The sequence below is a fragment of the Solanum verrucosum genome, unplaced genomic scaffold (genome assembly GCF_900185275.1).
Source record: "Solanum verrucosum unplaced genomic scaffold, falcon-dt-bn FXZP01000217.1, whole genome shotgun sequence".
NCBI classification, from domain to species: Eukaryota; Viridiplantae; Streptophyta; class Magnoliopsida; order Solanales; family Solanaceae; genus Solanum; species Solanum verrucosum.
In genome coordinates this window covers 1,887,792-1,900,899 of record NW_026020032.1, presented here as the reverse complement: position 1 = coordinate 1,900,899, position 13,108 = coordinate 1,887,792, and the positions used below count along the sequence as shown (strand labels likewise).

At 31.1% G+C, this 13,108-nt stretch overlaps 1 protein-coding gene across 1 annotated transcript; it reads right to left on the bottom strand.

Moving 5' to 3' along the window:
- Nucleotides 1-6,307: 6,307 nt before the first annotated feature.
- LOC125821448 (ethylene-responsive transcription factor 4-like) lies at nucleotides 6,308-8,320 on the bottom strand. The gene is made up of 2 exons (XM_049500862.1): nucleotides 8,100-8,320; nucleotides 6,308-6,779 (listed from the first exon to the last, which is right to left on the bottom strand). Exons 1-2 carry the CDS (start codon nucleotides 8,318-8,320, stop codon nucleotides 6,308-6,310), a joined length of 693 nt encoding a protein of 230 aa, XP_049356819.1.
- Nucleotides 8,321-13,108: the final 4,788 nt, after the last annotated feature.

Here is a 13,108-nt window from a genome sequence, read left to right as displayed (position 1 = left end):
ATTTACTTAATATATATAAGTAATTTATTCAATGCAATAAATTATTTGTCCTAAATTTAAAAATTAATAAATTTAAAATTTTTAGTTCGCCTCTACATGTCACTTCATCGATGTTGTTCTCGATTTCTCTCCTTATATAAACTCGACTATTAATTCAAGTAAATCACAACAAGTTATGTCAATAAATGTAGAATGAAAATATTAAAAATTAAACTAAAAAAAAGAGAAAGAAATTGGATACATAAACTATCAATAATTTTGGAATAACTTTAAAAATTATTGAGAAAAGAATTTATTTAGATTGCAGCAATAGCTATATGGACATGCATTTATTTATTTGACCTACCTCCATCAAGTTATTTATGGAAGACATTTTTGGTTGTTTTCGATCCGATAAGTCGGTCGTCCTTCTAATTAATTTTTTATGTTTGGTTTAAAATAGGTAAGTTTAGTTGATGTTTGGTGTCTCAGTCTCGAATTATTTGTCATAATTTTTAAAAATGTATATAATTTTTTCTATACAAATCAAAATTAATTAAATTTTAAAAAGAATACCGAACCCTAACTGAAAAACAAAACAAAAAACATATCAAGGTCCAATATATTTAATTGGAATTTACTCTATTAAGGGTAGGAGTATTCTAATTTATTACATATAGTCACTATTCAATGTTATAGTACTCTAGTAGGTTTCATTATATATAAAGTTGGACAAGAATTATTTTTTAGAATTATAAATATTTATGTAATTATAAAATCATATCATTCATAATAAAATAAAATAATTAAAATATGTTAAATTATTTTGAATATAAAAATTTACATTTTTTTTAACGGACCAAAAATAAAAATGAAGGAGACAAATGGAGTATCTTATTGTCCTATACAACAACACATCTACCTGCTACATTTTTTATCAACATAGTAACGAAGTCAGAAATTTATGTAAAAGGACTCAAAAGTACTAATAACAATTATGAATATCATCGTTGCTTCCCTAGAATTTTTTGGTATGTCAAGAAAATTCTATAACTTGTACAGCAAAAAAGCTTTTTTTTATTTTTTATATATATATGTGTGTTATTATATATAGAGATAAGTGTCAAAAACACACCTAAACTATCATTTTTTTTAGTTTCTTATCTAAACTATTAAAAGTGTGAATTTATAAGTTGCACTCTTTCGTGGAGATTATTATTGTACTCTTTATGATATGGATATTTTAGTTGTATTTACCTTTAATTTGAATCCATTGTAACATACTGTTATAATCCATTTGAGTTTTTGGATCAAACCTAATATGAGCTAACAACTACAACATGTTCAATGTACATAATTCAAACCTTTACCTTTAATTTGAATCCATTGTAACATACTGTTATAATCCATTTGAGTTTTTGGATCAAACCTAATATGAGCTAACAACTACAACATGTTCAATGTACATAATTCAAACCTAATATGGCTAACAACAACATGTCCAATGTAGATATGCAGACTTTACTCTTATTTAGAGGTAGTTTTCAATAGATCCTCGATTCAAGAAAAAGACATCTCAAAGCAATCCAAAAAAGGAAATACAGAAGCATAAGAATAAAACTGATAGTAACAAAAACAACATGTATATTTTATATAGAAGGATAATAAAATAACACACTGCTACCTAATAATCTTTTACCTAATCGATATACACAAAAACAAGTTGCAATAGAAGATTATGTAGGGGGCAAAGGAAACAAATAAAAATGCTTGTTGGGCTAATCGGTCTTCTTGGACCTAAGGCAAGTCGATTCATTTAAGCAAAAATCTCTTCTTCTTTTTTGGGTTTTTATTTAGATTTTGTCCATATTTTTTTGACGAATTTAATTAAACGCAAGTGAAAATAAGTTTACTGACAAGAACTATTAAGGTTGAAGTGTCTAATTTAAATTGTGAATGAATAGTTTTTACTTTTTGTACAAATAGTGATAAGAAACAAACTAAGGGTGAAAAAAAAAGGAAAAAAATAGCATATTCCTTATAATTTTATTGCTGAAATGCAAAAGAAAGAAAAAGAATATATACTGATTCTACTCTTACTCATAAAAAAAAAATTGTTTTCAATAAATTTTTGACTTCAAGAAAAAAGTTTCAAAGCAATATTTTACAAATGAAAATGACAAAAAATAAAACTGAAAAAGGTAATCTTTCGGATTTAGGAGTACCCAAATTATTTATAAGATTGTGATAAAAAATATCTTAAAATCGAAGAAATTCTAATTATCAAAACAAAAAGGGGAAAGGGTCTAAAAAATACTCCAATTTTGGCCGAAATTACTGTTACGATACCAAACTTTATGGAGGACCTTTTACCCTCCTGTACTATTTAATAGTGTATTTAAAAGGTATATATGTGTCCACGTGGACACATTATTATTTATAATTATGCAATATTTATGATGTCCACGTGGACATATATATACCTTTTAAATACACGATTAAATAGTGTAGGGAGGTAAAAGGTCCTTTCCAAAGTTTGGTATCGTTACTGCAATTTCGATCAAAGTTCAGTATATTTCAGACCCTTTTCTCAAATAAAAACACAATTATTATTTTTATTATTGGAGAAACATAATTTCAATCATTTCATTAACACCATACTAATTTTTAAAAATGAAAGTTACATTCATTCCTTGAGAAGTAAAACATTAATTTAACAATTGTTGTAACATAACAACATAGATTATATCGAAAAACTAATCACAAGGACCTAAAGCCCCTGAAAGTTTGTAAAATCAAAACCTGTACCCTCAAAACTTTCAGAATTGCTATTTCAGATCCTTTTCTCCCATTTTTTTGGACCATAGTATTACATATATATGCTAAGATCATCTAAGACACTAAATTCACCCAACAAGTATCCATAATTATCAACAATTGAAACCCCCAATTTATGTGATATTTTCACGTCGTTATCTTTTGAAATATTCACTCAGGTCTCCTTAAATAGTTCTTCATCCGTTTCATTCTCAATTTCTTCTTTGATTTTTTCCTGAATCCATTTGATGGATTCGAATATCTAGTAACACCAATTGATGATTTTTTTTTCCAGATTCATCACTAAAACAAGTTCTTTTATCAGATTTTTCAAAAATTTGACTTGATTTTGCATTTTAGTTATGACTAGTTTTTTTTTTTTTTTGTTTTTTAGTCAATAGTAATATGAATTTTACAAAATCTGACGGCTGACCTAGGGTTTTAAGCCAACAGCTGCGCAGCTCTCATGGCTGCTACGACCACTGGACGGCCTCCTTTCGAGGCTGTCCAGCCCGCCCCACCACCCAAAACCACCACATACGCCACGCCTTTCAATTCCAATACTATAAATCCTAAACAATCTGCCCTAATTAACTCAAAAACAATCGCAAAATCAATCGAAATAATTCATGGAGAATCTAGTATCACGTTTTCAATGGAGGAAAGGCAAGACTTTATGATTGAAGAGGGATTGCATCAAGCAGTGGTGTTTAAATTATCCCATGGTGCGCCAGATTTGAAGGTATTAAGGTCAATTTTACCGAAACATCTTGGTACCAAGGGCAACTGTTTAATTGGCTTACTTGCTCCAAGACAAATTTTGTTGAGATTTGATCAATATGAAGATTATGTACTAGCATTATCTCGCTCAGTTAATTATCTTCTCTACAATGGAGAGGAGCACCAATGTAGGGTTTTTCCATGGTCCATTGGATATAATCCTAAGGAGGAAACGACGTTAGCTGTGGTTTGGATTTCTTTACCAAACTTATCTCCAGATTTGTTTGCATAGAAGTCTTTGTTGTCTATAGCATCGGCAGTTGGGAAACCAATAGCTATAGATAAAGCTACTCAAATCAAGTCAAGACCTAGCACAGCTAGGATCAAGGTTATACTTGATCTAATGGAAAAGCTTCCAAATCGTATAAGGTTGCAGTTTGTGGGTGGAAAATCTGGTAAGTTGATCGAGGTTTTTCAAGAGATTGTATATGATAATCTACCTTTGTATTGCAATTATTGTAAGCACCAAGGTCATGATGAAGATAGTTGTCGTTTGATCTCAAAAAGAAATCAAAATAACAAACAAATTGATGATACCATTGAAGTTGCTACAAAAGGTACTATTGATAGTGAAAAGTATCAAGGTGATGCGAGAGAAATACTAAATGAAAAAAGAAAGGTTGTAGATATCAATCAAAGTAAAGCTACTTTGTTAGATCGGCAGTTGGTTGATGTCCCTTCTGAGCAAATCGTGCACACTCAATGGATGTTGTTACAAGTAATATTGGTGTTCAAACAACGACCGAAAACAAAAGGGGAACGCCAAGAGTTGGTGTTGATGCGCCGCGAGTTGGTTCAGGCAAAAAAATAATGGATTCAGGACACAAACTAATGGATACATCTGATGTTGAAGATGCTGAAAATTCTGGGCAGCATGTTTTGCAAGTTGAAACCAAGAATGCAACTAAAAATTGGACACTGGTTGCACACAAAAATTCAACTAGTAATCGGAGCCTTTCCCCGACTAGTCAAAATAATTCTCCATGTAGTGAAAAGGGTGCGACTGGAAATTTTTATGACAGTGAGAAGAGGCAAGATATTAGTAATGCCTCAAGAGACCTATTATGTTCGAATAGCTTTGATGCTTTATCGAAGACTACTGGACAACAAGTAAAGTTAACAGAGAATGACAACGATTTGATCAAAGAAAAGCAGGTCTCACCACCTACTTTGAATAGCAAATTAAATCCAGAAGCTCCCGTATTTGTGCCTAAATGTGTGATTGCAAAGAAAAATGAGTCAAGGGTCTTAGTGTCAAATACAATTGATTTGGGCGAGGATTTTCTTGATGAAAATGAGGAAGACAATATGCTTGATTTTGGTGAGGATTCTCTTGATGAAGATGAGGAAGATATGCTGGACATGTGCTTTGATAGAGTGGCTAGGGAAGGAGATATATCACCTAGGCAACAAAGAAATAGAAGCAACAAAAGCAAAAAGAAGACACATGGAAGGCAACATAGTTGGGACGGTAAAATGACTGAGGAGTTTGTTCCAAGGCACCTACCGATGCGACAGGCAAAGCAGAACCATTTGACAGTATCAATAGGTTCAACAAGGTCCAATAAATCCATAAATAAAGTATGAATTATCAAGTGTTGTTGGATAGGTTTGAAGAAGAAGACAAAAGAAAAATACTTCAAGTTACTTTTGATGGGCAATCAATCTTTTTTAATTCATGCGTTTGCAATAGAAAGTTTGAGGCTGATAACTCAACTTTCTTCTTGATTGGCATATTATTACATTATTTAAGCATCCTCGTTTGTAATATCATCATGGTGTGTATTACAAACTCTGTGGTGATCAGAAAATACTTAGTTCTTTCTAGCTCTTATTTTCTTCATGCTTGTTAGGTAGTAGACACTTCATTAGGATTAGTAAGGTAAGGCCTAGCCCCCCTTGCTTGCACTTATCCCTATTGATATTTTTTATGTTTAATAAAAGGCCACTAGACACTATCTAGTGGTAAATTTGCGGGAAAAAAGAAGAAGTTATGACTAGTTTTTCAAATTCAAGCTTCTTAGACTTGTAACTTTCAGAAGCTTCATCAAAAGTGGTAAAAGTATCCAACCAAATTTTCTTTTTACAGATTGGGTGTCTGATTTCAACACCAAATTTATCATTTTTGTTCTTTCGAACACCAAAAGAATACAATCTAGCATAACTTTTTAATGTTATTTTTTGAAATTTCATGATTGGATTTTTTTTTTTTTTTAAAAAGGGTGGGGTGGGGTGGGGGGGTTGGGGGGGGGGGTAATTCAATAAAAAAGAGAGTAGAAAAGCAATATTTTTGATAAATTTATTATTTCAAGAAAAATATTTCAAAGCAATATTTTGCAAGTGAAAATGACAAAATAAAAATAAGAAGGTAATATTTCGGATTAGGGTTTCCAAATTATTTTAAGAATATGATGACAAAAATATCTTAGAATCAAAGAAATTCTAATCACCAAAATAAAAGGACAATAAATATAAATAATAATGGAGAAACAAAATTTCATTTAACGATCACCATACTAATTATTTTTTTTTTTAAAAAGAAATTTAATTTTATTATTAAAAAGTAAATCATTGATTTAACAATTATTGTAACATAACAACATAGATTATATCGAAAATCTAAACACAAAGACCTAAAGCCCCTGAAAGTTTTTAGAATTAAAATTTTACCCCCAATAGTTCTAAAATTGCTATTTTGGACCCCTTTTCCCTCCTTTTTTGGACCATAAAATTACTTATCTATGCTAAGATCATCTATAGCACTAAATTCACGAACCAAATATCCATAATTATCAACAATTGGAACACCTAACTTATGTGAAATTTTCACTTCGTTGCCCTCTGAAATTTTCACCCAGGTCCCTTCAAATAGTTCTTCATCCATTTCATTCCCAAATTCTTCTTTGATTTTTTCCTCAACTCCCTTTGATGGATTCGAATTTACAGTAACAACCATTGATGACTTCTGTTTAGATCCATCACCAGAACAAGTTTTTTTATCAGATTTTTCAGAAATCTGATCCTTTTTTGCATTTTTAGCTATCATCAATTCTTCAAACTCAAGCTTCTTAGATTTGTATTTTGCAGAAGCTTCATCAACAGTGGTAAAAGTACCCAGCCAAATATTCTTCTTTTCGATTGGGTGTCTGATTTCAGCACCAAATTTACCACTTTTTCGCTTTCGAACACCAACAGGATACAATCTAGCACAATTTTTGTTTGACGTTATTTTTTGGGAATTCATGATTGGAGATTTTTTTTAAAAAGGGGGGCGGAGGGTAGGGCTATTTCAATAAAGAAATTTGTAGAAAAGCAAACCAAGGGATGAAAAATAAGTTAAATTCTGAATATATATATATATATAAACAAACATATTAAATAGGGTGACAATTGGCAGGTTGACTAAAATTTAAACAGGGTCATAATTAAAGAATCAAGACAATAAATGGGTCAAGATTCAATCTAACCTAAGTTAAAGATTTAACAAAATACATTTTATATAAAAATTTTAAAAAATTAATCAAATTATCCGGATAATTTTATTTTTTTGAGAAATTCAACATTTGATTTTTTTTACCGTCTACATATCCAATCTATTAATGTCCTAATTTGACAATGAATATTAAAATCTCCCAATTTGGTATAATTATCAAATTGGTGCAAGTTGGATGAAATGGAGGCTTGCATCCAGAATCTTGTTTGATAAGAAGGTTCTACCAAAGCTTGAAGTCAAGTTCTACAAAGCGATACTTAGACTAACTATGTTGTATAGGGTGGAGAGTTTGCCAGTCAAGAACTCTCACGTTAAGAAGTTTGAAGTTGCAGAAATAAGAATGTTATTATGCATGTATGTGTATATTAGGAGATATATGATTGAAAATAAGGATATTTGAGACAATGTGGAAGTGACTTCGGTGGAGGACATGATGCAAGAAATGAGATTTTGATAGTTCAGGCATGCGAGATGTCCTAGTGCGGAGGTGTGAGAGGCTGACTATATATGAATGTTTTAAGGAGAGGTAGAGATAGACCATAGATAAATTTGATAAAGGTGATTAGATAAGTCATGTCGCAATTTCAACTTACGTAAAACATGAGCTTCGATAGGTGGTTGTGGACAAATTAGGGTAAAGGGTTAATACCTAGAAGCTAATGGCCTGGTCTTGTCAGATGTCCATACTAGTATTTATTTTATGATATGATAGCAAATATATCTTAGAATCAAAGAAATTCTAATCACTAAAACAAAAAGACAATAATATAATTAAAATGGAGAAACAAAATTTCATTTTACTATCACCATACTGATTTTTTCATTTCAAAAAGAAATTTAATTTCATTCATTAAAAAGTAAATCATTGATTTAACAATTATTGTAACATAACAACATAGATTATATCGAAAAGCTAATCACAAAGACCTAAAGCCTCTGAAAGTTTCTAAAATTAAAATTTGAACCTCCAATAGTTCTAAAATTGTTATTCTTGACCCTTTTTTTCTCATTTTTTGGACCATAAAATTACTTATCTATGCTAAGATCATCCATAGCACTAAATTCACGAACCAAATATCCATAGTTATCAACAATTGGAACCCCTAACTTATGTGAAATTTTCACTTCGCTGCCCTTTGATATTTTCACCCAGGTCCCCTTAAATAGTTCTTCATCTGCTTCATTCCCCATTTCTTCTTTGATTTTTTCCTCAACTCCCTTTGATGGATTGGAATTTCCAGTAGCACCCATTGAAGACTTATGTTTAGATCCATCACTTTTACAAGTTTTTTTATCAGATTTTTTAGAAATCTGATTTTTTTTTGTATTTTTAGCTATGATCATATCTTAAAACTCAAGCTTCTTAGACTTGTATCTTGTAGAAGCTTCATCAACAGTGGTAAAAGTACCCAGCCAAGTATTCTTCTTGTTGATTGGGTGTCTAATTTCAACACCAAATTTACCACTTTTTCTCTTCCAAACACCAACAAGATACAATCTAGCAAAATTTTTGTTTGATGTTATTTTTTAGGATTTAATTATTGGAAATTTAAAAAAAAAAAGGGGGGGGGGGGGGGGGATGGAGCGGAGGGATAGGGCAATTTCAATAAAGAAGTGTGTAGAAAAGAAAATCAAGAGATGAAAAATGAGAGATAAATTATGAATATATATATATATATATATATATATATATATATATATATATATATAACATATTAGGTTGGATGACAATTGGCAGGTTGACTAAAATTTAAACGGGGGCATAATTAATGAATCAAGACAATAAATGAGTCAATATTCAATTTAACCTAAGTTAAAGATTTAACAAAACACATTTTATATAAAACAATTTTAAAAAATAGTTAAATTCTTCGGGTACTTTGTTATTTTTTTGAAAAATTGCGGCGTTTGATTTTTTTTACTGTCTACATATCCAATATATTAATGTCCTAATTTTACAATGAACATTAAAATATCCTAAATTGGTGCAAGTTGGATGAATGAAGGCTTGCATCCAGAATCTTGTGTGATAAAAAGGTGTTATAAAAGTTTGAAGTCACGTTCTACAAAGTGATACTTATACTAACTATGTTGTATAGGGTGGAAAGTTTGCCAATCAAGAATTCTCACGTTGAGAAGTTTGAAGTTGTAGAAATAAGGATGTCGTGATGCATGTAAGTGTATATTAGGAGATATATGATTGAAAATAAGGATATTCGAGACAATGTGGAAGTGACTTCGGTGCAGGACATGATAAAAGAAATGAGATTTCGATAGTTCGGACATGTGAATAGGGAATGTCCAGATGTCCTAGTGTGGAGGTATGAAAGACTGACTATATATGATTGGTTTAAAGAGAGGTAGAGACAGACTAAAGATAAATTTGATAAAGGTGATTAGATAAGTCATGTCGCAATTTCAACTCACGTAAAACATGAGTTTCGATAGGAGGTTGTGGACAATTTAGGGTAGAGAGTTAATACCTTGAAGCTAAAGGCCTTATCTTGTCATATGTTCATACTAGTATTTATTTTATAATATGATAACAAAAATATCTTAGAATCAAGGAAATTCTAATAACCAAAACAAAAAGACAATCATATAAATAAGACGGAGAAACAAAATTTCATTTCACTATCACCATACTGATTTTTTTCTTTTCAAAAAGAAATTCAATTTCATTCATTAAAAAGTAAATTTAAAAATTATTGTAACATAACAACATAGATTATATCGAAAAGCTAATCACAAAGACCTAAAGCCTCTGAAAATTTCTAAAATTAAAATTTGAACCCCTTATAGTTCTAAAATGTCTATTCTAGACCACTCCATAAAATTACTTATCTATGCTACGATCATCTATAACACTAAACTTGCCAACCAAATACCCATAGTTATCAACAACTGGAACCCCTAACTTATGTGAAATTTTCACTTTGCTGCCCTCTGACATTTTCACCCAGGTCTCCTTAAATAGTTCTTCATCCATTTCATTCCCAATTTCTTCTTTGATATTTTCCTCAACTCCCTTAGATGGATTTGAATTTCCAGTAACACCCATTGATGACTTCTGTTTAGATCCATCACCAAAATAAGTTTGTTTATCAGATTTTTCAGAAATCTAATCTTTTTTTTTTGTATCTTTAGCTATGATCAATTCTTCAAACTCAAGCTTCTTAGACCTGTATCATGCAGAAGCTTCATCTAAGAAGCTTCATCAACAGTGGGCAAAGTAGCCAGCCAAATATTCTTTTTGTCGATTGGGTGTCTGATTTCAGCACTAAATTTACCACTTTTTCGCTTCCGAACACCAATAAGATACAATCTATCACGATTTTTGTTTGAAGTTATTTTTTGGGATTCCATGATTGGAGAGATTTTTTTTTAAAAAAAAAAAGGGAGGGGGGGGGGGGGGGTCTATTTTAACAAAGAAATGTGTAGAAAAGCAAATCAAGAGATGACAAATGAGAGCTAAATTGACAGGTTGACTAAAATTTAAACGAGGTCATAATCAATTAATCGAGACAATAAATGAGTCAAGATTCAATCTAACCTAGGTTAAAGATTTAACAAAACACATTTTATACAAAAAAAATAAATTAAAAATTAACTAAATTCTCCGGGCAATTTTTTATTTTTTGAGAAATTGCAGCGTTTGATTTTTTTTACCGTCTACATATCCAATCTATTAATGTCCTAATTTTACAATGAATATTAAAATCTCCCAATTTAGTATTCAATTGGTGCAAGTTGGATGAAATGAAGGCTTGCATCCAGAATCTTGTGTGATAAGAATGTGCTACAAAAGTTTGAAGTCATGTTCTACAAAGTGATACTTAGACTAACTATGTTGTATAGGGTGGAGAGTTTGCCAGTCAAGAACTCTCACGTTGAGAAGTTTGAAGTTGTAGAAATAAGGATGTCGTGATGCATGTAAGTGTATATTAGGAGATATATGATTGAAAATAAAGATATTCGAGACAATGTGGAAGTGACTTCGGTGGAGGACATGATAAAATAAATGAGATTTCGATAGTTCGGGTATGTGAATAGGGGATGTCCAGATGTCCTAGTGCGGAGGTGTGAGAGGCTGACTATATATGATTAGTTTAAAGAGAGGTAGAGACAGACCAAAGATAAATTTGATAAAGATGATTAGATAAGTCATGTCACAATTTCAACACGTAAAACATGAGTTTCGATAGGAGGTTGTGGACAAATTAGGGTAGAGGGTTAATACCTTGAAGCTAAAGGCCTTCTCATGTCATATGTTCATACTAGTATATATTTTATAATATGATAACAAAAATATCTTAGAATCAAGAAAATTCTAATAACCAAAACAAAAAAAACAATTATATAAATAAAATGGAGAAACAAAATTTCATTTCACTATCACCATACTTATTTTTTCTTTTCAAAAAGAAATTCAATTTCATTCATTAAAAAGTAAAATTATTGATTTAAAAATTATTGTAACATAACAACATAGATTTTATCAAAAAGCTAATCACGAAGACCTAAAGCCTCTGAAAGTTTGTAAAATTAAAATTTTAACCCCTTATAGTTCTAAAATGTCTCTTCTGGACCCCTTTCCCCATATTTTTGGACCATAAAATTACTTATCTATGCTAAGATCATCCTTAACACTAAATTCACCAACCAAATGTCCATAGCTATCAACAACTGGAACCCCTAACTTATGTGAAATTTTCACTTCGCTGTCCTATGAAATTTTCACCCAGGTCCCTTCAAATAGTTCTTCATCCATTTCATTCCCAAATTCTTCTTTGATTTTTTCCTCAACTCCCTTAGATGGATTCAAATTTCCAGTAACACCCATTGATGACTTATGTTTAGATCCATCACCAAAACAATTTTTTTAATCATATTTTTTAGAAATCTAATCCTTTTTTGTATCTTTAGCTATGATCAATTCTTCAAACTCAAGCTTCTTAGACCTGTATCATGCAGAAGCTTCATCAACAGTGGTAAAAGTACCCAACCAAATATTCTTCTTGTCGATTGGGTGTCTGATTTCAGCACTAAATTTACCACTTGTTCGCTTCCGAACACCAACAAGATACAATCTAGCACATTTTTTGTTTGATGTTATTCTTTGGGATTCCATGATTGGAGAGTTCTTTTTTTTTTTTTAAAAAGATGGAGGGGTAGGGCTATGTCAATAAAGAAGTGTGTAGAAAAGCAAATCAAGAGATGAAAAATGAGAGCTAAATTATATATATATATATACAAACATATTAGGTAGGGTGACAATTGACAGGTTGACTAAAATATAAACGGGGTCATAATCAATTAATCGAGACAATAAATGAGTCAAGATTAAATCTAACCTAGGTTAAAGATTTAACCAAACACATTTTATACAAAAAATCAGTTAAATTCTCCGGGTAATTTTTTTATTTTTTTTAGAAGTTGCAGCGTGTGATTTTTTTTACCGTCTACATATCCAATCTATTAATGTCCTAATTCGACAATGAACATTAAAATCTCCCAATTTGAAGAATTATCAAATTGGTGCAAGTTGGATGAAATAGAAGCTTACATCTAGAATCTTGTATGATAAGAAGGTGCTATCCTAAACCTTGAAGTCAAGTTCTACAAAGCGATACTTAGACTAACTATGTTTTATAGGGTGTAGAGTTTGCCAGCCAAGAACTCTCACGTTGAGAAGTTTGAAGTTGCAGAAATAAGGATGTTGTGATGGATGTATATGTATATTAAGAGATATATGATTGAAAATAAGGATATTCGGCACAATGTGGACGTGACTTCGGTGGAGAATATGATGCAAGAAATGAGATTTTTATAGTTCCGACATGTGAATAGGGGATGTCCAGATGTCCCTAGTGCGGAGGTGTGAGAGGCTGACTATATATGAATGGTTTAAGGAGAGGTAGAGACAGACCAAAGATAAATTTGATAAAGGTGATTAGATAAGTCATGTCGCAATTTCAACTTACGTAAAACATGAGCTTCGATAGGAGGTTGTGGACAAATAAGGGTAGAGGGTTAATA

What these genes read in the sequence shown, in the direction of transcription:
- LOC125821448 (XM_049500862.1), bottom strand. Translation starts at nt 8,320, where the DNA reads ATGGGTGCTACTGGAAATTCCAATCCATCAAAGGGAGTTGAGGAAAAA. An exon ending in GATGATCTTAGCATAGATAA is followed by an intron (nt 6,780 to 8,099) that starts GTAATTTTATGG and finishes AAATTGTGCTAG; the next exon opens with ATTGTATCCTGTTGGTGTTC.